Source organism: Cryptotermes secundus, unplaced genomic scaffold, assembly GCF_002891405.2.
Source record: "Cryptotermes secundus unplaced genomic scaffold, Csec_1.0 scaffold3161, whole genome shotgun sequence".
Classification (NCBI taxonomy): Eukaryota; Metazoa; Arthropoda; class Insecta; order Blattodea; family Kalotermitidae; genus Cryptotermes; species Cryptotermes secundus.
In genome coordinates, this window is record NW_019723002.1 from 49,960 (window position 1) to 74,683 (window position 24,724).

At 47.1% G+C, this 24,724-nt stretch overlaps 3 protein-coding genes across 6 annotated transcripts in view; 1 reads left to right on the top strand and 2 right to left on the bottom strand.

Moving 5' to 3' along the window:
* LOC111861606 (uncharacterized oxidoreductase YjmC) overlaps positions 1-3,257 on the bottom strand; it is a 15,779-nt gene extending 12,522 nt beyond the window's left edge. Inside the window, exon 1 of one of the 3 annotated variants that reach the window (XM_023846306.2) lies at positions 3,040-3,257. In XM_023846306.2, coding sequence (XP_023702074.1) covers positions 3,040-3,047 — 8 coding nt within the window. In that variant the 5' untranslated portion in view covers positions 3,048-3,257. Of the gene's footprint in view, positions 1-81; positions 294-3,039 lie in introns of those variants that run through there. The other 2 variants (XM_023846307.2, XM_023846308.2) reach the window with 2 other exon arrangements.
* Positions 1-20,531, top strand: part of LOC111861604 (probable beta-hexosaminidase fdl) — a 35,464-nt gene extending 14,933 nt beyond the window's left edge. Inside the window, exons 1-3 of one of the 2 annotated variants that reach the window (XM_023846302.2) lie at positions 11,399-11,915; positions 18,020-18,156; positions 18,304-20,531. In XM_023846302.2, coding sequence (XP_023702070.1) covers positions 18,020-18,156; positions 18,304-20,029 — 1,863 coding nt within the window. In that variant the 5' untranslated portion in view covers positions 11,399-11,915 and the 3' untranslated portion in view covers positions 20,030-20,531. Of the gene's footprint in view, positions 1-11,398; positions 11,916-18,019; positions 18,157-18,303 lie in introns of those variants that run through there. The other variant, XM_033750381.1, reaches the window with a different exon arrangement.
* On the bottom strand, positions 7,949-23,177 carry LOC111861608. Its single transcript, XM_023846310.2, has 4 exons — positions 23,089-23,177; positions 17,003-17,065; positions 9,967-10,087; positions 7,949-8,750 (listed from the first exon to the last, which is right to left on the bottom strand). Exons 2-4 carry the CDS (start codon positions 17,023-17,025, stop codon positions 8,568-8,570), a joined length of 327 nt encoding a protein of 108 aa, XP_023702078.1. The 5' UTR covers positions 17,026-17,065; positions 23,089-23,177; the 3' UTR covers positions 7,949-8,567.
* Positions 23,178-24,724: the final 1,547 nt, after the last annotated feature.

Below are 24,724 nucleotides of genomic sequence, written 5' to 3' on the forward strand. Positions count from 1 at the left end.
TGTTGGGTGTGTCACGCGACAAATAACTTTACGTGGGTCTCGGATTTAGCGAATCTTTATTGGACACTCACACTTACACACCTTACAATTATTGTCGTTGCAGTGTAACTTGACTTCTGGGCCAATACTCCAATGCGAGGTCTCAACTATCTTTGGCCGTGGCTGGATCTCAACTGTCTTCGGCGACGGCTATCCCAATACTGACTTCTTGCTGTCTTCTGTCTGTATGGTATGGCGACTAGGTTCCGACTGTATTCTTGCTGTCAAGTCAAAGTCTGTCTGTCTTGCTGTCTGTAGCTCTCGGCTTATGTAGGTGTTCTGCGGACTGGATACCAAACATCATTTCTTACGGTTCCGTTGCTACTCTATCGACAGTCTGCTGCTACGCAGCGAGTCTTCGGTTGTTCATCTCCGTGGAGATTTGGAGTTCTCTACGCAACGGCTTACTGTTATGGCGTTACCATGGAAATGTCTATTCCAAACACGTTACAATAATCGTATATATTGTAACATGTTGCGGAACGGAGACCCCCTCCCTACCCAGCAGCAACGTGGCGACTCAGGCCACAGGTGCNGGCGTTAAACGTCGGCCTCGATTTTTGCTGGATTATTGTTGGATAAGTTATTTTACGAAAGCGTACGTAACAAATGGCGGATTAACAATGGGTATTACACAAATACAATTGACATAAAATGGTACTGACTTCATAACCCCAGGTTACGAACATAGACTGAAAAGAGGCAATGGGTCATCAAGATAACTTTAAGCTGCTGTTATGAGTATTTATAATTATCTCGGTCCACTGTTTGTCTTTCGAAAGTGACGCAAACTTGTTAGAAGAAGAGAAGCGTTCAAATGATACTGATAAAAATGGAGATATAGAACAAACAGTCTGTTTAAGCCTCATACGAAGTAAAGGGGAAATGGCCGCCAGCTGGCAGCACTGCACACCGGACTCCTGGATTCAGTGTTAGAAGTGCTCTTTTCCTTCGTCACTTCCGGCCAGAAAGCGCTGAAATACGTGCGTTTATCGTCGTGTTTTGTTGTCGTCGCGTGCCTCGGCATATCTGGGTTATCACATTCAAGTTGCTGTTTACCGAGCAGTGTAACCTTTACACTGCGATATAATCATCGCCGTATTCAGCTGTAGCCTATTCTAGAATGTTTTGTTCATTTTCATTTCAGTCACCTCGGCCGCAAGTGGGCCTGTTCTGAACTGCGACTAAATATCATCGGACAGTGAAGTAAATCGCTGGGTCACCGTTAGAAAATTCCTAATTCTATTTTCGAACCACAATCTGCGTACCGGAGATGTTGAAGCACGCTGGGTCACCATTAGAAAATTCCTAATTCTATTTTCGAACCACAATCTGCGTACCGGAGATGTTGAAACACGCTGGATCACCATTAGAAAATTCCTAATTCTATTTTCGAACCACAATCTGCGTGCCGGAGAAGTTGAAACACGCTGGATCACCATTAGAAAATTCCTAATTCTATTTTCGAACCACAATCTGCGTACCGGAGATGTTGAAACACGCTGGATCACCATTAGAAAATTCCTAATTCTATTTTCGAACCACAATCTGCGTGCCGGAGAAGTTGAAACACGCTGGATCACCATTAGAAAATTCCTAATTCTATTTTCGAACCACAATCTGCGTACCGGAGATGTTGAAGCACGCTGGGTCACCATTAGAAAATTCCTAATTCTATTTTCGAACCACAATCTGCGTACCGGAGATGTTGAAACACGCTGGATCACCATTAGAAAATTCCTAATTCTATTTTCGACCCACAATCTGCGTGCCGGAGAAGTTGAAACACGTCGACCTTTCTTCCGTAAGGTTGCCTACTACAGTAATTGCGTACACCTGAGATGTCTACCAGTCGCGTGAGACTGGAGCACTGGAGGGATTGTGATGCAGTCTGAGAAGAGCCTGCGCCACTGTCTCTGTGTCCATCATAGAGCCCAGATAGACTGACCTAGGGCTGAACAAGGGCCCCGGCCACTACCCACCTGAGCTATGGCATGGCCCATTCTAAACGTAACGAAATGAATTGAAGGGATGCATATCGCATATACCCGGGTTATGACACTGTTCTGTAGCCCAACAGATGGATATGAACGTTTCCGAGAAAAAGCGCCATATACCCTGAAGAAGGAGTCAGTCCTCTGAAACGTATGGTGCCCACTTATCAGACTGCAACACAGTAACAAAACTCAAAAGTATATAGTACTAATCTTCACTGCCCTAAAAGCGGAAGATGCCACATGTTTGCATGAACAGAAGAAAGTCATAATGCTGTCGCCCTGGGTATGTGTTCGGCCAGAAACTTAGCTAACCCGACGTTTCAGAAAAAGAACAGACGTTTACAGTAGAGGATACGTTGTTCTTGGTATGCTGCTTGCTTCTGCTGGTTTCTTGCATGGTTTACTTTTCGACCCTGAAGATGGAGGCGATATCGTCCTCCAGAACGTCGGAATCTGTCCGAACTGCACGGCGATATAGCCCAGAAGGCATTGCGCTTCAAATCACAGCGAAGAAAACCTCAGAAGTGTCTGTAAGTCCTTAGGTCCTTAGCAAAATGTTTGGGCATAAGAAGGCGAACGTGCGTGCGTGCGCAGTTCAGAACAGGACGCAGGCTTCTACCAGGGTAGCGGTAGCCATGATGTTTTGTTGCCAGAGTCTTTGCCGGCCTTTGCTTAATTCGAATCGTATTTAAGCACAGTGAATTAGTTTCATGGTTGGTCGGTTCTGAAGTATCTCACAATGGCGGAGCAGCCTAAGGCATGAACTGTCTCGCTCGCTGAAACACTGGGATCGTGGGTTCCGATCCCTCTTGCGGTATGAATGTCTGTACGTTTATTCTATGTTTTTGCCGTCCTGTGTGTAGGTAGCGGCCTTGCGACCGGGTGATCCACCGTCCAATGAGTCCTACCGACTGTGTAAAAAGATCAAGAAACTGAAATGCGGCCAAGGTCCAACAGAGGGCTGTAGAGCCATAGGCAGATAGATAGACAGACATGGACGTACCCCACCATACCTTACCCGCAGGTAGACTGCAATTCCAAATTCACTCTCACTTGAATTCGTTTATACGAAAGTATTTATGATGCACTCCACGTTGTAATGCCGAATCACGTGGCTTACCCCCAGCCTTCTGAAACATGCAAATGGGTCGAATGCACTACACTGACGTCAAGAGCAACACTAAAATGGCGATTGTGGGACAAATTGTCCATATTACGGCGTTGCGCTCGATGGTTCTAACTTGTTACGTAGTATGACCTTGGCCTGCTAAGTTAGCCTGGCGAGATTTACGTGCAAGAGTGTGTTACGTGACCTCGGTCGGAATAAACGATAATCTGTCCGAGATTCGAATTGGGCTCCTCCGAAGAGCAGTTCACGTTACCGACGGATGACGGCCAATTGTCTGGCCAGATGATACAGGTTTATCGCGAATCGTACACATTAGGTATTCACTTTTCTTATCGTGTTTATCCTGTATTCAGAAATCCCTTATGAAAACTCCGAGCATTGTTCGAGATTAATCGAATTATTTATACGTTTTTTGTCTAATTAGCTTGTTAGTTATTTTTCATTATATTCTTATTTATTTTGTACTTGGCAACGTAGGAAATTGAGCACGTCGCCACCGTATCGTTGTTCAGAAGTATCGATATGTATCGAACATTCATGCAACTTCATTAGTCTGCCATCTATCGAGCTGTTGCCAACTGCCACGACTACATGATGTACTGATTTGTTACATTTCTTCCAAAAACGCGCCTAAAATGTTTCAGTCTAGTACAAAACCCAGCACATTCCATGAAGAGATATGTTGTTCCTTTGTATTCTTTGTCTAAAACATCTATGATGACATGAAACACCTTGAACTGACAACCTTACGGAAAAGAAGTCCTGTGAAGTTAGTAACCTAATGATGTAGCGATCTTCATCAAAATGGCATAGATACATAAGCAGTCGTGTTGCGGAGTCCACAAGTACAGCTCAGAAACCCAAGTGCGACGACAATGGAGATAATTACGTACATAATTAGGAGCCTCCAGGTTTGATCTCTGTGCGGTACATTCGTTTATTTGTCTGTCTTGGGGTTTGAGTTTCTTGCGGCCGCAGGTGCTGATACAGTATTTGGGATGTGACACTGTCCAGTTTGGTACGTAGGTGCAGATGTGTCGTAGCAGCCTACTGAGTCCATCTTCAAGGTAGTTGTGTATGGAGGCGGTATGTTGCTTAGAAATGTTACTACCTATCAGCCAGACTACACGACGTCACATCCCTAAAGACCATATTCTTAAGTTTGTCTGTCTTGTTGGTTCCTCTTGTCGGCTCTCTTTTCTCACATAGCTGATGTGCAGAATGGCGGTCTCAAGCCGTGGAGAATGAGGCATTGTTGAGAAGCTGATAGTTACTCAGCTATTCAGGAAATTCCCTTCCTCTTAGGGAACGCAGAGGTTCTCAACAGCACATTACAAATTCCTTCTAAGCCAGGTAAATTCAGTCCACACCATACTTCTTTAAGAACCGCCTTCCACTCAACTGTTTGCCCGGGTTGATGCCATTGTTGTGAGTGTCAGACAGAGAGGTCACAGAGCGGCTGCTATGCGTACCACGCGGTACGCGGCCTGGGGCTGCACGTGCGGCAGGCGAATGTCTCACGGATTTATGTCTTTGGATCTGGCCTGAAGATGGAGGCACTATGTTCCTTCGACAGGTTCGTAACAGACTATACAGCGTCATAATCCAGACGACCACAATATGACTCTTCAAACGGAACAAAATCAAACTCCGTGGCTTTAGTCCGCAAGCGAACTATACCGACCGAGCGACTGCCGCTTGTCGGCGAAGTTAGTTCCAACTTTTGCGGATAGAGGGTGTCGCGTGGTCAGCGCTACGAATCCCCACTGCCGTTAATTTCGGTTTTCTAGATCGGAGCCGCTTCCAGACCCGCTACCACATGTCTTTACCTGCGTAAGAACCTTCAATTTATACAAGTCTGTGTTAGGCCTACTTCTTCTTGTTCCTCTTCCACTGAATAGATCGTCAGTCAAAGTCAAAGCTACTTTACAACTGACGGTTTACCGTCAAACGGTTCATTTTGGCGCCAAACCCTTGATCACGACCAGAGATTTTTTTCAACTGAACCCTTGCGTCATATTCCTTATGTAACATCATCTCTGACGAGAAGATGTGTTTGTCTTTTATGAATACGCTTGGTCTTTCGTCAAGTATACGTGTCGCTCATTTAGTATATTATTGAAAATTTTTCCCTTTATACTGCATACAAGTCCTCTGTCAGTAGAGGCTGAGCAAAGCACATCCTATCTTACATATCTTATGCTACAACGGCGTGTGTATATCCCTCCTATCGTTGCAAGGCAGCGGTTCGGTTAAGTATATCCCTCCATTCGGTGCTACGCAACGGCTCGTTAAACACGTTCTCGCGGCAACGAATACACGCTGCAATAGAAAATTGTTGGACGCATTTTCTGTGCGGTCCGTATCTTATCAAAAGGGTATGTGAGCCTATGTATCCCCCAATCGTTGCTGCTGTAGGTACCAATTCTGTAAAGACTTTACCATAGCAACGAAAAATTGCTGGAAGCGTCAAAATCTATGCGGTCCGTGTCGTATCGAAGGGAAAATGGTAGTTCTTCCCAGAACTTCTTGTTTCAAGTACAGACATGCTGTGCTCGGTGTCAGTGTTTTAACTTACGGGATCCAAGGTCACGACGGGAAAATGAGACAACAATTACCTGAGATAATAGCAGTCTGTATTGTAACAACAATGTTCAGATCAACACTCCAAGGAAAGTATTCATCTTAGTCATTACCTAAAGAAAACGAAACACACAAGGAAGGTGCCCGCTGTCGAAGCACCGTCTGAGATCCAGGCCAGCAATGGTTTATATTAGGCCTTTGTTATGGCACTACAACAATACTAATTTAAATAAACTCATCACTGGTGAGTTCGTGACATTCGTGTCCGGTTAAGCATAAACACAATAACAGAGGCCTTCGTGTTTGCTACAGGAAGCCAGGTACTCACAAGGCCTTACATTATTTGTCATAAATAAAGACTGCCTTTGTTGCTTGCAAAGCATTAGAACGTACGAACACAGTCAAATGACTAGATTACAGTTGCGGTGTGGTGGTGTCATGTTCACTTAAGGCACGCGGACCACAGTTTGGGATCTGAGAACAAGAAGAATTGAGAGTGAGCGTGATAATGGCGCGCCGTTTCCCTCGCTCATTTGCAGCCGCGGGCTACTCGTCTTCAGTTCTAATGAAGTCATGTCAGGTTCGTGCATGTGCGGGTGCAGTTGGCTACTGCAAGGCCGCGAGTGTACTGTCCAGTGGTAGCGACGGGAACCAGCACAGAGAACCCTCGCTAATCCGGCTCTTCAAACCTGCATTATTACGTGAAAAAGCGAGTACAACTTCTGAGCCTTCTATGGATAAATAAATGTATTGTCTTTTTATGGTTTTTAAATAAACCATCTACATTGATATTTTGTTATTTAATTACCTTCCCGCCTTTTTGAGCCGATTTTCTAGATAGTGTGGGACCCTCAACGTCTCACAATCCTATGGGCCTTCACGCCTTGGTACAGGGATAGCTTTACTTTACAGTATACCATTAAATTTCTATTTATGTGTGTTCCAAGTGTTTTAGGGCTACAATTTGCTTCATTAACCTGGATTATCGCTTAATTAGGATGACCTCCCCCCACTTATTCCGGATTAGCGAGGGTTTCCTGAATTCGAATAATAATCATTTATCTCTGGGTCTCATGGGAACTGACATGTGTCGCATCCGACGTCCGTATCGGTTAGTCATACCGGTCTTAGCCGACGTTTCGGCAGTGTCTCCTCTTCCGATCTGTTGTCACATGAACGCGCGACAGAATGCAGGGAACACGTCACTGGGTGACCCCAAGCTTACCTACTGCTTGTGTTCCACGCATACCGCAGCCGTGCAACCTGGGTGGGTAGCATACACGAAAGGTTAAGGGGCAAGGGGAAATTTCACTACGAACAGCTTTACAGTTGGCACTGTTCGGGCGATTACATCAAGGAGGTCGAGATCTTCAAACGAAGTATTGGCTAGAGAACCTCACAGTAGGAGAGCAGTGGGTAGACAGGAAGGGAACAAATTTAGATGATGCGAAGTAGCTCAGGAAAAGCTTTTGTGACTTTGGCCATGAATTGTATGGCTCAGTAACAGTGTATCTGGCACCGATTTTCTCTTATCTCTATGCAATTCTATTTCTTTAACTCTGTCTTTTTCGTTAGATTTCTGAGTTTGAACCAGTAGCGGGAATTCAGCTGTTCGTATGAGTTGAGTAAACATTTCGGTGGGGAATTACTTTTTGAGCACCGTATAGCTGACCATGAACTAACAACTTATGAAGCAGCTTGTATNATTTTTTTTTTTTTTTTTTAATTTCCCTAATCCTTCCAGCCGCCTTATGGCCCTGCGGTCGACTCAGTCTCTAACAGAAATGAGTACCAGGAATCTTCCTGGGGATAAAGGGAGGCCGGCGCGTAAGTCTGATAACCTCACCGCCATCTGTGAGCCGATTGTATAGAAAATGTGAGAGCCTTGACGTCTCACACNACCGCTGTGAGAACCTCATATCCTACATTCTTATATATATTTGTATTTGGTGGGGCACGCGGTAGCATGGTTGAGGCATTATGCTACAAGCCAGAAGGTCGCGGGTTCGAGTCCCGATGAGATTTTTTTTTTATTTTTATAATTTCCCTAATCCTTCCAGCCGCCTTATGGCCCTGCGGTGGACTCAGTCTCTAACAGAAATGAGTACCAGGAATTTTCCTTGGGGTAAAGGGCGGACGGCGCGTAAGACTGACAACCTTACCGCCAGCTGTGAACCGATTTTCTAAAGAAAATGTGGGAGCCCCCCTATGGGCCTTCACGGCCTGTAACAGGGATAGCGTTACCTTTAATAATAATAATAACAACTAAGGGCCTGGCGGTAGCGACCCAAAATTTTGGTGAATTTTGCGATAATCAGTTGACAAATTTGGGGAGGGGGAACCTGTGGAGCTAGTAGACATGTTTGAGATCTTAACGCAGCAAAGAAAGAGCGTCATTGCAGTCCATGTTTCCCGGGTTACGTTAGTTTGTACGCATGCGCCCAGAACCACAATTTCAAATGTTTAATTGTTGCATTTGTTTCGATTGCTTCTTGACTCGTTTAAAACTCTCCGTGTCAATTAAAATCACGTGTAACATACCCTAAATTATTGCCCTTTTTAAAAACAGTTGAAAGGTGATGCAAATACCAATACAAACTCGTTCCGAAGAACGCTAACTAATTAACAATATACACATCTCACTGCAAACTTCTTCCATCGTATTGTGTTAAATGTTTCCCACAGAAGCTACAGTCATGAAGAAAATCTGCTGTCTCCATCTCTGTCTTTCTAAACGTCAACCTGTAAACATCATCCACCAACGCTGCTTGCACCTGTCGACATGTTTGCACAGAACAGTATCTGCTTTTGTCCTGCGCTCAGACGTAACCCTGGGCTCCCAGCCGAAGCGCCGCCGCGTAGCTAGGCAGCCCGCTGTCATCCTCTTCCTCGCCCTTTCCCTGGGGTCTGCCCGCTATGACCATGTCGTACGCTGGAGGCGGACTGGGGGCGGTCGGGGAGCAGGACTCCTGGGGCAGGAACACCCCCGCTGCCTCAGAGCACTGCAACAATACCAGAGAATGACCTAACCTAATATTATGCATCTACTTATCCTTATTATATTATATTTAAGCATCCTGTTGCACTCTACACGATAAATGATACAAACTCCGTCCTAAGTGCAAACAATATATATTTATATGTCTTTGATCTTGTTCTTTCTACACTACATGTTTCGGCCTCTATCGGCCATCATCAGGTGTATACTCTTAACGTCGCTGCCACACTGAACCCAGTCTAAAACTTAACATTTAAAAACACAATGTCACTTTCTTCGTATTATCAACATCTACATCGTTGATATGTGTCTGGTATGTAGATTATGTTTCACACGTCGCACCCGATATTCTTGTAGTAGCACTCTAAAAATCTTTAGTTATGATGTTTTTAAAACCTTTTAAAATTTTTCTACAAATTTTAAATTTAAAATTTAAAATTCTTAGGGTTACTCGCCCTATGTCTACGTGCTGGAGCGGCTAGTTCTTGTTTTCACACTGTATAGGTGTTATTTAATGTAGTCTTCTTGTGTGAGTGCCGCTGCTTGTCTGTACTACGTGTGCTACTACTTATCCTTGCTGTTAGTAGAGCAGACTTCACCGCGTCGAATAGTGGGATGACTGTGATTAATTAATCGGAAAGGATATGGAAGGAGGCAGGTTCTTATCAGAGTTTCTGCGGTTTCGTCCGCTAATCATTGTTCTTGTATATTCATCTGTCCCCCCCCCCCGAGGTGTGCAGTGGTTCTGACAGGCAGCACATTGTCACATCCTCGGGTTTCATCTGTGGCCCGGCACTTGGCTGGTCACAGAGTGAGGAAGCCTTCTCTTTTTGTGTAGGAAAGAATCCGTGGCCTGGGAATTGATATTGTCCCTGAATTTGCAACAAAGCGCCGAATATCTGAGTCAGGATAGCCGAGATCTGAACGTACTCACCCGCGATGTCATTAAGACGGAGATGGAATGATAATATTAAAGGGGAATGTGTTGTAATCTGAACTTGGTGAGAATACGTTGCATTGACGGGTTACTTTGGCAAGAGCTTACATGTGTAGCGTATTTAAATAACATCCGTTCCCACCGAGATGTTGCGATTCAGGAACCTTCGGATTGTTTTGGAGCATGGATCTTAGTATACTTGCTGCCTAGACTGGGGGTTTGGTGTGTTTCGTAATGTGCCAGCAACAGTGCATTTGCATCCTTCCGTTGCCAGGCAACTCACCTGTTCGTCGACAGTGAAGACATCGGGCTGCGCCTGCCAGTACTGCGAGCTCTTGCTGGAGCCGCGGTGACAGCAGTAGCAGATGAGGCACACGAGCAGTATCAGAGCGCTCAGCATCGCCCTGCGGCACGAGAGAGAACACGTGAGCCAGGATAGTTTCGGGGGAGCTGTCTTAATAATATCTGCTTACAAACCTAAGTTTAACTTCTGGGATACAAAGCCGTGTAGTCCGCAGAGTTCTTCTGCTTGCCACCTGCTTTCATGCTTTCCTGCTCGGCTTATTCTTCGATCCTGAAGATGGAGGCGGTATGTTACTCCGAAACATTTGATGACTTGTCAACGGACTACACGGCGTTATATCACAGAAGATATAACTCTTCATAACCACCGGTGTGGGAACCTCAAATCCTACTAAGTTTAAGCCGTTTAAGAACTTTTGTATTGATCGATCCAGAATCGTGGGTCCCCATTTTGAAATACAAACAACGCTACGTTTACACAATATTTAAAATTTTCCGTGTTCGTATTTTGTATATTTCGTTCTCGTTTCGTTTGAATGTTCTCCAAAACCCATAAGGCAGGTAACTGACCCCCTCCCTCCCTCCCTCCCTCCCTCCCTCGGCGTCCAATCAAGTTGTTTAACGCGATCCAGGCCAACCCCTACTTACGAGATATGTTGGGATTTTGGACTTTATCCATCGTCCTGGTTTTTAAGATAACAAATAAAAACACGACGTTTCGGAAACTGGATCTGTTTCCGTCCTCAGGTGAAGGAAAACACCTATTCAGTTGGGTCCAGTGATTGAGGCTAGCTCTTTCTAAGGGACCCAACTGAATAGGTGTTTTCCTTCACCTGAGGACGGAAACAGATCCAGTTTCCGAAACGTCGTGTTTTTATTTATCTTAAAAACCAGGACGATGGATAAAGTCCAAAATCCCAACATATCAGTGTGTTATACACCATCGTCAGAATCCTATAGTAACTACCTACTTACGAGCTTTCAAGAAACGAACAATTCGTATTTACGAATATTGGACGGACTAGTAAATTGCGATTACAAATTCGTTTAACGAACACAGAACCGCGCGCTTGAGAACGTTTTAGCAAATTAGCATTAACATATTTAATGATATATTTTATGAAAAAGTTCAACTTACGAACATTCAACTTGCAAACACATTTCAAAGAACACATTATGTTCGTAAGTTGGTGTTCGCCTGTATTTCACTGGGAGCACAAAATGACAGGAGATTCAGGTGAGCGGAGGGGCGGATGGCCACATAATTTATGTTTCCTGTTCTTCATGTTTAACATCTCTGCCATGTTTCCATTCAGAATTCTATAACAGTGTGTCTCGCACATCTGTGCCTCGAGCGGAAATCGAACCGTTGATCCTACTGATCGATAATTGTATGCGAAATAAGTATTATTGCTTAAATAGGACTGTTACAGACGAAAACCTGAAAACGTTAATTTCTTTTGACATTTTTGAGCAACTGGCACATATTTTGGTGTTGTAAATAAATATATCGACACCCTGACTCTTTTCCCGTTCGTAAGGCCTCCCTTCAAGACAGCAAGTAGCTTCTCCTTTCGGCTAACCTAACACTCACAAATGGAAATTAGGTTGGCCCTAACAATTATCACGCCACACTAGAAGCCATTTATATTTTTCAAACCGGAAATGTTCGTGGGAGGCTTATCGCCGCAATACATTTGCTGAGTTTCCTGTAGTGCTCGTGTGTCTGTGCTTCGGAAAGCCTTGGCGCACGCAGAAACTTTGATGTTTGTAATGGGTTCGCATAAGTAACTTGTAATTTGCTATGTTCTGTGCAGTGCCAGTGCTTTCAGTTCGGACTACGTAGCGGTATAGTTTTCAGTGCATCTTCTCAGATCGTTCGCCGAATCACCACTTAGTCCATGCTTTCACGAAAATTCAAAGGCAAAGGTAAAACTATCTCTGTAACAGACCGTGGAGGCCCATAGGGCTGTGGGGCGTCGAGGTTCCAAATTTTCTAGACAATCGGCTCACAGATGGCGGTGAGATTATCAGTCTCACGCGCCGGCCGCCATTTACCACTAGGAAGATTCCTAGCACTCATTTCTGTTAGAGGTGGAGTCGACCCCAGGGCCATGTACGGCTGGAAGGATTTCCTCATCGGGAATCGAACCCGCGACCTTCCGACTTGTAGCTTAGTTCTTCAACCAACTACTCTACCGCGTGCCGCCGTGCATATAAAATAGTCAACTAATGAGACAGGATGCTTAGTTATAAGATACAGCGTCGGATGGTAGCATGACCTGACCGGGATGATATCCCGGAATTAGCTTTCCTGGTGTAACTGAGAATAACCACGGAAAGCCTCAGTCGGGATAGTCAGTGTCTAGGCCCAGATTCGAACCAAGCACGTCGCGAATGTGAGTCTAGAGTCTTACCGCTGCTGCAACCCACTCGGTGTGCCAGTATTAATTAAACCGAAGTGATAACATAACAATTTTCTTGGATGTGACGCCTTGTAGTCAATTAGAATTTACCGACGTTTCGGAAGAACTAGCTGTCTCAATCTTCAGGTTCGAAGAGTAAGCTAAGCAAGCATCTTCAAGAAGTAAACATCGTTCTGCCTGCTTCTTGCTGGTGCTTGCTTGACTTACTCTTCGGCCCGGAAGATGTCGACATTACTTCCTTCCGAAACATCGGTAAACGTTTATTGGCTACATGATGTCACATCCCATTCGATAGTGTACTTCCTAGTGAGCGCTGGTGAGAACCTGAAGTCCAGTCAAATGGTAACGTCTGTGCTGCTCTGTGTGTTCGTGTGTATCTTCATTACGCGTTTCAGCGCCCCTTGCATTCATGACCGATGTAAGGGGGAGCAGTTGCGAATGTGGGCAAATAGTAATAGGCAAGGAAGATTACTTAGCACAGAGAAATTCATCTTCTTTCGACGTCAGGTAGACAGTGCTTCGGGATAAATCGCACACGCTGACCGCAAAATAACAGCTAACAAACCAGAAACCACAGAATTTTTGGTTTCCTGTATTTTTCTGTATGTATGGCGTACGAACGTATAAAGATCCTGTCTGTTCTTACGTAATTGTAAATACTGGTGTCATTCAAAGAGAATAACCGTTCATCATCATCATCATCATTGTAAAAAACGGCCCCTTTTGAGCCATTGCCTTCCGTAGAAGATTTTGCCAAATTTCATCCGGTTTTTACTACTTTGGATTTCGCAACGATTTTGTTTACAGAGGAAGGTCATCAGTCCTGCGTCCAGCCCCTAACCAGCCCCAAGTGAGAGGGTGGGCCCAGTTATATCCCCAGGCACCGGGTTTCCTTTTCTTGGCCTTCTACGACTCTCAGGGCAACGGTGGAGGTATTGCAACCCGCCTCCATCGGGAAGAGTAAAAATTCATTCACTAATAAAACTTAATTTTCTCACGTTACGGCTGACAAAAGTTACATTTCAGAAAACGAAAGATTAGCGCCACTGTGGCTCCAGATGTCAGCACACAATACGATGAAGAATTTCTGTGTCTAAATTCGGAATGAGGGTGTCAGCATTCATTTTCATATTTATGTAGTGTTATGTTGTGACCATAACTTTGTTGTCTGACGTTATCTTAGCACTTAGGAAGTTCTTTATTACTGGGTTGCTGGGCTTGCTCCATCGTTTATGGTACTCCACTCTGAATAGCAGACAAGTGTTTCGGAAGCTGGATCTGTTTCCGTCAACAGGTGGAAAGGCGAGAAGCACGTACTCGGCTAGATCCAGGTCCAGTAACTGATATTTGCTCTTTCTAACACGCTGAACTTTCCACCCGAGGACGGAAGCAGATCCAGCTTCCGAAACATCGTGGGAAAATTCTGGAAACCCATTGACTGGTCAGACTGGTGTAGTTGCAGTGGTCTTCACTTTTATTCCGGAGGTGCTCGGTTCGAAACTCGGCCGGGTAACTGGCTATCCTGACTGGAGATTGTCGTGGGTTTCCTCGGTCCCTTCAGGCAAGTGCCGGTATAGGGCCTCTTATGAGTCATCCTACCACTCCACGCTGTATACTCATAGTTCAGGTACTGACAGCGCCATAAAATTACGAAGCAGTTACCGTACAGGCCTCTTGTGTATCATGCTTATGGGTAATCTAATGAAATGCAGCCCAAGGAACCCAAGGAAACAATAGAGTGCAGATGCCCTCCTCACAGGACATGTGCACTTCCACTTATCTGATTTGCCCGAGCCACGAACCCGCACTGCTGACGTGTTCTTTTCTAGTTTTAGCAAGATCGATCGCAATTGGCCGCTTCCCTGAACAGAGCAGCGGTGGTCTCCACCCGTTTTATTGATCGCGCTTCTCGCCTGTCCTTTGTTTCAGCAGAACTTGAGAATGACTGCTATTCTGGATTCATGCCTGCGGTTTATGTAATTAGGCTATTAGTATCTCAGCATACCCGTGTAAGTTTGCTGAAGGCTGAATTCGAAAGAGTCTGCCGTGGTTTAGCTGAGTGTGCTATCCTGGACGGAGGAAAACCATGAAAAATTTACTATAGTCGGTGTTTCAGAAGAGATTCGAACTGGGCACCGCCCAGATACAAGTCAGAAGTGTCACCATGCGAACGAACTCGCACGGTTAGTATCATGGAGCCTGGAGGTTCGTAACCAGGTCAACAAAAGTCTGTCAGGCACGCTTATGTTGCGAACAATCGATACGGCCCAGGCAGATACTGTCCCGAGGCTGACTGCAGGCCTGGAGGGCTTCTTGCAACACGAATCGTAAACAGTAACGCTTGAGACTCGTATTCCGAACATGCTCGGTTCGAATCTCGACAGGGACGCTGGGTGTCTTAGATTTTGGTATAAATTTCCCCGGTCTCTCCAGGCAAATGTTGCGGCAGTATCTGTAATAGGCCACGGTCGCTTCTTTTCGAATCCTTTCCAATTAATTTTTCATTCTACCACTAGACGCTATGCACTTGTAGCTCAGGTACTGACAGGACCGAAAAGTAAGCCAAATGAGAAGTACACAGCGGTACACAGCCTGCAACGGACCCGATCTGCCACCGACAGCGAACGAACAAGAACCTTGTCGTCCTCCCACCACTACGTAGAGCTGGACTTGCCACGTCATATTTCGTCATTTTGATGTGATTTCTTGGATTCTCTTTATTTGTGATTTATTTATCGCTCAGACTGTACAGCGTTGAATGAACTGAAAATTGTGTGGAAGGGGGCGGTCGGGTTCTAATTTGAGGTACTGTCCTGGCATTTATTTTCCTTCAGGGACTGAGGAAAACTGCGAAGAAAATCCATGTCAGGATTGCCGGTTTTCGGGCTGAGGTTTGAACCGGACTCATCCACCGTGATTTGTTGGAATGTAAAGCTTCTATTCTTGAGGCGGAACGACGACAATCCTCGTGCAGTGGCTGTTTCTCGGCACTGTCGGGTGTCCCTGAACATGTAAGGACTGACTTAAACTGCCAGTTGCGCAGCTACTCAAGAATTTCAAATTTTATGGAACCCGAAGGCTCATTACCGTGTTCATAAGAGCCCTTCAACAATATTTAGTGATACTGATATTATATCTGAATACTAAAGTTCCTTTCGAATGCAATCACACGTCATATTCTGCCTAAACTCTTGAGAGCACCAGAGACAAACGGCCCGGTAGGCGCCAGCAACGGGCAGGGCGTTCCGTGAATAACATCGTCCTTGTTTGGGCAGACGGCCTCTGCCTGGAGTTAATTAAAATTATTACTTCGTTATGGTCTGATATTACTTTTTGGGGAAGGGGTCCATGTTTGTCCCTTCCCCTATGCCAGACGATTTGAAGGCCCAAGGACGCGTTCAGAAACGACCACCTAATTCATATCAATAAATCTGAATTGGAAATCTACGTGGCAATGTAACAGTCGGTTGGGTGCATTCCTTCCCGCCAGTTTCATGGCCCTGTATGTTCCCCTGTCGCGGCATTGCCGGTCTGATGGAACTCACCCACTGAGCAAAATGTTGACGTTGCCATGTAACGAGGGGCCGGCTTGGGCCCCGGAGATTGACGTCATGTTATTGTTGATGACATAGCCATCGGAATGCGTCGCGGCGAGCACCGCCAGACGTTTCATGGACATGGCATATGATTACACTTGTCCCACATTGTCACTTATTCGTATCACCACGGGTTGAAGCAGATATGAGAATAAAATCTTCATGACTGGTTCACACACTTACACGGAACAGCGGGAGACGGTTGTAGCACTGTGAGTGAGTATTGCAGACAGGTATGAGGACATCGACACATAGTAACCGACTAGGCAGCGCTCTGGTTGCTTGGAATTAACTGAAGGTGCAGCACGGTCACGTAACACGATCACGCAACTCCGAAACGTGACGTCAACACACGGGGCGTGGCCTATATAGACAGGATCGCGTGACTTCGGGCCTATGTACGTGTATTTCAGACATAAACATTAGCAGGCAGTTTATACAGGGCGTGGCGACTTTATGGCTATACTTATCCTTCGGGTTTGTAAACCGTAACATTTCTGTCAGGTTGTATAAAACCGAATGTCTTTAAAGAAGGAATGACACTCAAATTAACAGATTAAAGTTCACATATCTAATTATAGAAAAAAAGATGGTAATGAGGATTCTAATAGCATCCAGAAACTCTATAACTATACTTGCACACCTCATAACTGCCATGGTTCCCATGCATACTGGCAAGAGTACAGAGTATAAATGTCATATACTGTCTTTGGGTGTTCTCTGTTTGGTCCGCAGTAGGAAACACACAGCAGAACATTTACTGGGAAAACCGGAAAGAGGCTGGACCGAACGAGATGCATGTTGTACATTACAGAACCATATACATGATGAGTTCGATACGATGGCCATCAGATACTCGAGTAGGCCGTTTTGTGACTTGTTGTGAGAGTATTAATGCATCTTGTAAGTCAGTGAGCCTGCGGTGTTCCTATCTCAACTCTGTGCTCGGAGTCCTTGCACCTTCCATGGGCTGTATTCTAATGTATAGACTCACAAGAGCGCCACCACGACGTCCATGCCGCCGTTCGTACACCCGCTGCAACATGGTGGCGCCACTCTGCCAACAAGAATAACATCATGCAAGACAGGTTGACGACATGCCAGCAAAAATATTCGCACATAAAATGAACAATATATATGGGTCAATGTTGCAGTGTCCACCTTTGCCAAAATATCTTCCTCTAGGTTATAACACCTCTTAGAACATTTTGCCAATCTGTCATGTTTAGTGTTTTAGTATAAATTTGAATGACTTTATAAACATTTTCAGGTTATTGAGGTCAGGTATTTTTGGTAAAATGTGTTTCAGCAATTTTCCGTTGAAATTTCAGCGGGCTTGTTGCAGGGATAAGTTAATTGTTTCGTCATATCTGTCAGTGCAGCTGCTGATTTCAACCAAACTGTGTATTGCGAAGCTACAGTAACTCACGACAGTCCATTTTAATTTTGGTTTAGCATGATAGTTTTAAGGGCCACTTCATATCGAGCCTGCATTTATACTTCTGATGTATTTCTGTGTCACGTTAACACATTTTTAACATCATTTGAAGACCTAAATATTCATTTTGGGCTTACAACCTAAATTTAATTTGGGCAAATTACTGAAAGGAAATTGTGGACACGGCTTTCTATATAACACAAGCGTTATATCCTGCATAATGTCTTCACAGAATTCGCCGATTTCAAGCTTGTCGGTTACTTACGACGCTGGGAATATCTGGGTTACTTAGCTTCGGATTTTGGCATAATTGGCGAATGATGATTTGGAAAGCTTCTGGAAAGAAGTGTCATAAGCTTAGTCAGGGTACTGTCCCAGAATTTGTCTGGAGAGACTGAAGAAAACCATGACAAGCCTCAGTCGGAGTAACACCTTCGGAATACGAGTCTAAACCGCAGCAGCTACACCTTTTGGCCGGTTCCAGAATGTCACTAGTATAATTCTAAACCTATTAAGTGTGCACCACCGTAAGTGTTGCTCAGTGTCCCCTGACACATTTGCCGTCTGCTACAGATGTGCTTGTCGGTCAGTGCTGAGCGGCTGCGCAAGGTGTTGGTCGCCCTGACAGTGTTCACTGTGGTGCTGATCGCCGTACTGTACTGGGGTCGACTCGAGGACCTGCAGCCCGCCCTCAGGATCAACTTGCCGAGGTAACTGGTTGTGACATTCCCCTCAGCAGAGAGCGCACTCCGCGGTTCAGGGTTGTTCCTGAGCCGCCGATAGTTCTCCAAAACCATTTCTTTAATTGGTGATGGAGGTTCCCGTTTCTAGAATTTAACTGCTCTTTCTCATGCCAGACGCTGGGCAGTGGACGACCTGTGGAGCTGGGAATGCGAGAGCGAGCAGTGTGTGCGCCGAGAGCAGAGGGGTGCCCGCACATCGCTTGCCACCTGCCGAATGCAATGCGGCACTGCCCCTCTGTGGCCACGCCCGACTGAGGTTTCGGACCTTGGGTCCCAGTCTGCCCCTTTCTGTCTGCAGGCATTGCGGATCGAAGTACACAGTGTCCAGATTCGAGCCCTGCTCGAACAAGCCTTCGCAGTGTTTCGCGGGAACTTGGAGGCCCTGGTGCCAGATTCATGCTCCGAGGAACCCGACAAAGGCAGACTGAGCGACTTCATGGTGAGTGTGCAGGTTGAGAGTGAAGACCGCGACCCCCTGCTGACACTCAGCACCAACGAGAGCTACCAACTGGAGGTGTGCCGCGCAGGCGGGTCGAAGCTTCGAGCCGAGGTTCGTGCGCAGTCATTCTTCGGCGTTCGGCACGGCCTGGAGACGCTTTCGCAACTGGTGTGGTGGGATGACACGTCCTTGCGCGTCCTCACGCGTGCCCACATTCGGGACGCGCCCCGGTTTGCTCACCGTGGTGTGCTGTTGGACACAGCACGTAACTTCCTGCCTATAGGCGCATTGCGTGCTACAGTGGACGGCCTGGCCGCCTGCAAACTGAACGCGCTGCACTGGCACGTCTCGGACTCACACAGCTTCCCTTTCGACTCACCCAGGATACCAAACATGTCGCGCTACGGGGCGTACTCGCCGGAGCAGGTGTACAGCGCGCGCGACGTGGCTGGGCTCGTGGCTTACGCGCGCGTGCGCGGAGTGCGTGTGCTGATGGAGGTGGATGCGCCTGCGCACGCGGGCAACGGCTGGCAGTGGGGGCCCAACCTCAGTGTGTGCGTGAACAGGCAGCCCTGGGACCTGTACTGCGGTGAACCTCCCTGCGGACAGCTGAACCCTGACAACAAACAGACGTACGCCGTGTTGGGCGCCCTGTACAGGGACCTGGTGGAGCTCACGAATGTAACGGATATGTTCCACCTGGGGGGTGACGAGGTCAACCTGCACTGTTGGGCGAGCGAGTTGAGCGGGCCAGTCGGCCACCAGGAGCTGATGGCCAAGTGGGGAGAGTTCCAGCAGCGGGCCCTGCAGGTCCTGGAGGTCGCCATGGGGGGCACTGTCCCCGCCGCCGTGGTGGTCTGGTCCAGTCAGATAACTCGCCCACCCTACGCGCACCTGTATCTCGACCCCCGGGTGTATGTCATACAGACCTGGGGTGCTAGCGGCTGGGGCGAGGCTCCCGCAGTACTTCAGGCCGGGTTCCGCGTTATTTTATCACATGTTGACGCCTGGTACCTCGACTGCGGGTTCGGCGACTGGCGCGGCGCCTGCAACCCGGTGGTGTCCTGGCAAACAGTGTACCAGCATCGGCCCTGGACCGAGCTCGAGCCGCGCGCCCTCGTTTTGGGAGGAGAGGCGTGTCTGTGGAGTGAGATGGTGGATGAACACTCGCTGGACGCGAAGCTGTGGCCTCGAGCCGCAGCGTTTGGCGAACGGATGTGGGCCGACCCTGACCTGGACGATCTAATCCTGAGGGACGCGCACGGCAGGCTGGCAGTGCAGAGGAAGCGACTGGTGTCGCGAGGAATCAGGGCAGATGCGCTGTGGCCCCAGTGGTGCGACCAGAACCCAGACAGCTGCCTAGAGCCCCTCGACACGGACCTGAAGCCCGTATCAAGTTAAAGACACGTTGCGTCTGATGGTCTGGAGCCCCACTGGAGGCACATGAGCAGATATTGGTTTTGTCCACGTGAGGTGCCCTCTCTGACAAGGGGCCGGGTTTGTCATTTGTCAAATCATGACAGTAATAAGTCAGTTATCAATATGAACCCAGTATTTACAGTTTACATGTTATTACAGGGTAAGGCACAATGCATATGTATATACAATACATACAAGGCCTTCTGTCAGTCCAGGGCGAGGACAGCAGATCATACCCTATCTTAAGTACAGCGGCAGACTAGTCACTTGAAGGGTCGTATGCTTGACTTCACCAAATTTTAGGCCTGTTATATTTCCGTGTCGGGGTTCGCCTCGTCCAATATTGGGAACATGTTGTAAGGCTTCTGCTTATGTCTATATAATTTCTTTATATAACAATGTACATGTGGAAGTTGGAAACGAATGAAACGACTTCTGTTGTGTCCGAAATAAAGGGATGCTTCCAAACCCATCACGTCTTGTGCGAGATGCTCTAGCGGGAGGTGCTCGGTTCCAATCCCCCGTCTGGTCACCGTGGAAAATGTCGTTATAGTGCGTCGACTGAGTGACGACCGTTTGCATCTCAATCATACAGCCGCCGTCCAGCTGCTGACAGCGTTCTAAAGTAACAGCGCCAGCAGCCGGTGTAGCTGAGTCAGTATAATTACCAGAGTGAGAGTCTGGCTTCTGTTCCCGGAGGTAATGGCGTCTAGACCGGATCTGGGCCCCACACCGCGTCCTATCCAATGTATATCCCGAGGTTAAACAGGCCGGACCGTGAAGCTCACCACTCACCTCCATTCATGATTGGATGATTAATGAATATGGACCAATCGTTGAACTGATAATTGCTAGGGGAAACTGAAGAACTCGGGAAAATCTGACCCAGTGCCATTTTGTCTACCACAAATCTCACAACGTGACATGGGACCGAACCCAAGCCTCCTTGGCGGGAAGCAGAGGAATAGCCGCCTGAGTTATGGCAGGGTCCAGCGGCCCCAGTTCCCACCCCATGACTCAAGGTACGCGGGTTCAAACCCGGCGGATGTCGTGGAATTTTTAAGGGCGGTAAAATTCGGGAACAAGTCCTCCGGGAGGGACTTTAAGCCGTGGGTCCCGTGTCGTATATTTACGGCACGTAAAAGAACCTCATGTCTCTAGGAGACCTCTGAGCTAAATCTGGCAAAAAGTTTCTCGCCCAAGTAGTTTCCAATGCCTCCGGTAGATGGGGAAGTATTAGGTACCACTCTTATTCAGTTCCGTAATGATTTTTCACAGACGGTAGGACTCCTTGGACTAGTGGTCAGCTCGTCGCAAGGCCTCTACCTAAACACAGAATAAACGCATACACACACCGAATATCCATGCCTTTAGTGGGATTCGAACCCACGATCCCAGCGTCCGAGGGAGTGAAGCCAGTTCATGCCTTAGACCGCGCGGCTACTGTGACAGGCGCTTAACCCCATAAATACTGAATTTCTTCTAAATACGTAATATATAAACGTTAGTTCGTACCTCACAGGAAAGAAGTAGGCAGCACGTATTGTCATTAGTGCACCCCTTTGTACACAGAGCCACAGATGCTGGGAAAGCGCTGAAGAAGACTGCGACTGCTCCAGTCCTAGTTCATCCATAATGGTGGACGGTGGTGAGAAGCAAGCTTCACGCCCCTGCCGGTTTACCCCGGGGAAACGGACCCCGCTACTCATTTGACAGGAGGCTGGGTGGGCCCCAGGGCCCGTCTGGGCGTATGAGGAATATAAAATTGTTGCCTCTGCTGGAAACCGGACCCCGGCCGGCCGGCCAGCCCGTCGCTGTGTCGAATGAGCTATCGCGGCTCCGACATGTTGCACCTCACTGGCAATTTCGTCTAAACCCGACTGCCACCTCAGCAAAAACACAATTACTCTCATTTTAATATTATGTTAATAACTAATGCGAGTTCCCGCCCCGCCGACCGTATGAAGTCCAATCAGTGGGTTGGGGGGCACAGCACGGGGTTGCAGGCTTGTTTCCCTTCAGTTGAAAGGCGGACACAGGAGCACGCGACACACAGAATGCTGTCTCCTACGTCTTGCTGGCTACTTGTCTGGCTTACTCTGTCATGGAGTCAGTGTGCCCTCCGAAACGTCGATGAATTTCTATGATGTGGATATCTGAGGTGTAGTATACTGTAGTACAAAAGAGGCGCTTTATGACTGACCATTTATGCTTATTATTCTGGGGGGGGGGACAGAGTGGTATTAGATATCGGCCTCGACGCTTCCTTCGGTAACGTGCAGGAGCAGCAAGGAAGAAGGGAGAAGGCAGGGGAAGCTTATCAACATTTAAATGAAATTAGTGTGTGCGCGCGCAGGCGCTCGCACTCTCCAGTTCCTCCTGTGGCTGGCAGCATCATTGCATGCTACTACTTCGTAACAAATTGTTGGCAGATTTAACCTCACTTCTTCACCTTGAATTTAAGGGACGCGTCCGGGTGCTTCTGCTGGTTATAATTCCACAGGGGTTGTTTCGTAACCTACATCAAATGCTGGGCTTGTGTGACGGGAATTATGAATCCCGAATGAGTGATGTGTAGGAGCGCTACCGTGGCCTGTTTAAGATCATACCCCTCGAAGAACAAAGAATCAACAACTTCACTTTCAGGTAATGTGCGCCTTACCGGGATTCGAATGCGGGACCTCGCGAATGTCTTGGAACTATTTTACATGTTTTGACATATTTAGCTCAGAATACATAGTGTCGAATGATCATGCCTGTCAGCGTTATTGCTCGTTTCCCCGCGACGCAATCGTGAACAAAGCACCTTGCTGAAACACACAGAGCCTCACGTGACGACACCGTATCGGAAACACACAGAGCCTCACGTGACGACACCGTATCGGAAACAGCCTCACGTGACGACACCGTGTCGGAAACACACAGAGCCTCACGTGACGACACCGTATCGGGAAGCACAAACGTAAAGTCAGCTGTGTAAACTGTTGCTACATAAATTACGCCACACATTTACTCTCCATGCAAACAAACGCACGCCTTACGTTTCGCAGACACATGAATCCGTAGCTGCACCGGCAGTGGAAGCACAACAATTGACTGACGCGGAGCACAGGGCGGTCCGGCCCGAACATCTGCCGCTCGATCAATGCCGGGCGCATGGGAGGTCCCTGGATTGCTTCTCCAGGCCCGTGGGTTCGGGCATTCCTCGAGGCCACTATCTATGCTCAAGGGGTGGAGGGAGGGGCAGTGGAACCAAGACGAGGAAACTTGGCAGCGGAGGTTCACATCGGTACTTCTCTTGAATCCCCGCAGATGTGAGCAGTATTCCTTACGTTTCGGGCGTAAATACTGGACCAGTCTTCAGGTTCGTAGTTAGAAGCGTTATTACTTTTGTCTGTGTACTGTCCCTTGTGGCCCGGGAGGGGCGCCCACCATCCGCCTCTTTCCCCTCCATTTCTCTTGGACGAAACCCCACATGTACACGAACACTCATCCAGCCAACTCCGGCCTTGAAGGTGGAGGCATGTTCCTCTGAAACGTCGGAAGACTGCACATCTACATGGTACTGAGGCCGGAGAGTAGACTACTCTTCATCAATTAGTTCACACGTTTAAAAAAATTATGTGAAACACGCTTTAGTATTATCCTCAGATCTACGTCTTGTTCTACCAAGTGTTCTCTTGTCAAGAGGCTTGTCAGCCTAAGCTGTTGTTTCCTTCCTGCAGTTTGTCGCTTTATGCAATTATAATCTGTTATAGTCGGAATGTGACACGGTCATGGTACCTTGCGCGCGTGCTGTCGCTTAGTCGGTCACAGAACAACGCTTGGAACGTAACCTGATGTCGTGGCAATCATGTGGACCGTGGTCTTCTTCAGAGGCTTCAGACAGTCCTCCAGTTCTTCACTGGTCACGCCATCCTCCCCTCCAATTTTCCTAGTCCCTTCAGGTCTGGTACCAAACACACTCTTCACCGTCCTACTCTTTTCCATACAGCCCAGCTTAATCAGTTTATTTCTATATATTTAGTAATATCTGGCTCATTAAATAAGTTATACAATTCGCGATTATATCTCTTCCTCCGTTCACCCTTATCCTGCACGGCTCCACAGATGCATCTGAGAACTCTTCTTTCAGATAGACCTTTCATCTGCCTTAGATAGCGCCCAGGCATCAGAGGCATATGTTAATACTGGTCTTGCACATCACCAGTTTAGTTTTCCTTGAGACGTTTCTTAAATATTTCGTGCCAATGGTGGAACGAAACTGCCCTCCATAATGCTATCGTTTGCCTCTGGCCTTCTAGATCGTTCTAGATCGAATCTGAGCGTGATGGGTGGCTTAGAAGCAACAACGTTTGAGTCACACTTATATGTCCCAAGGGTAGATGTCGTGGTGTCAGCAGGGACGTCGAGCTCTGCACCCTTTACAGCTCAGAATGTAGCTTAATTGGTTAATGGGGTAAAAGGAACACAGTTCGGAATCCTGGTAGGAGGTTATACTGTTTCAAGAGAGCAGTTGTTAACTATTTTCTGGAGCGAGAGAGAAATGGAAAGAAAATGTGGGCTTCTGACGTGTCAGAAATCTCAAAGAAACATTAGTTCAGTTACTCCTTTAGAGTGAGCATAGCAATCTGTACAGACTGTACCATTCTTCCTTCCCCAGTGTCCGGATCGTTT

Coding starts and splice junctions, on each gene's coding strand:
- LOC111861608 (XM_023846310.2), bottom strand. CDS start 17,025: ATGGACGTCGTGGTGGCGCTCTT. Junction 10,088..17,002: donor GACGTCGTGGTGGCGCTCTT/GTGAGTCTATAC, acceptor CTCGTGCCGCAG/GGCGATGCTGAGCGCTCTGA. Junction 8,751..9,966: donor TCTTCACTGTCGACGAACAG/GTGAGTTGCCTG, acceptor GTATTGTTGCAG/TGCTCTGAGGCAGCGGGGGT.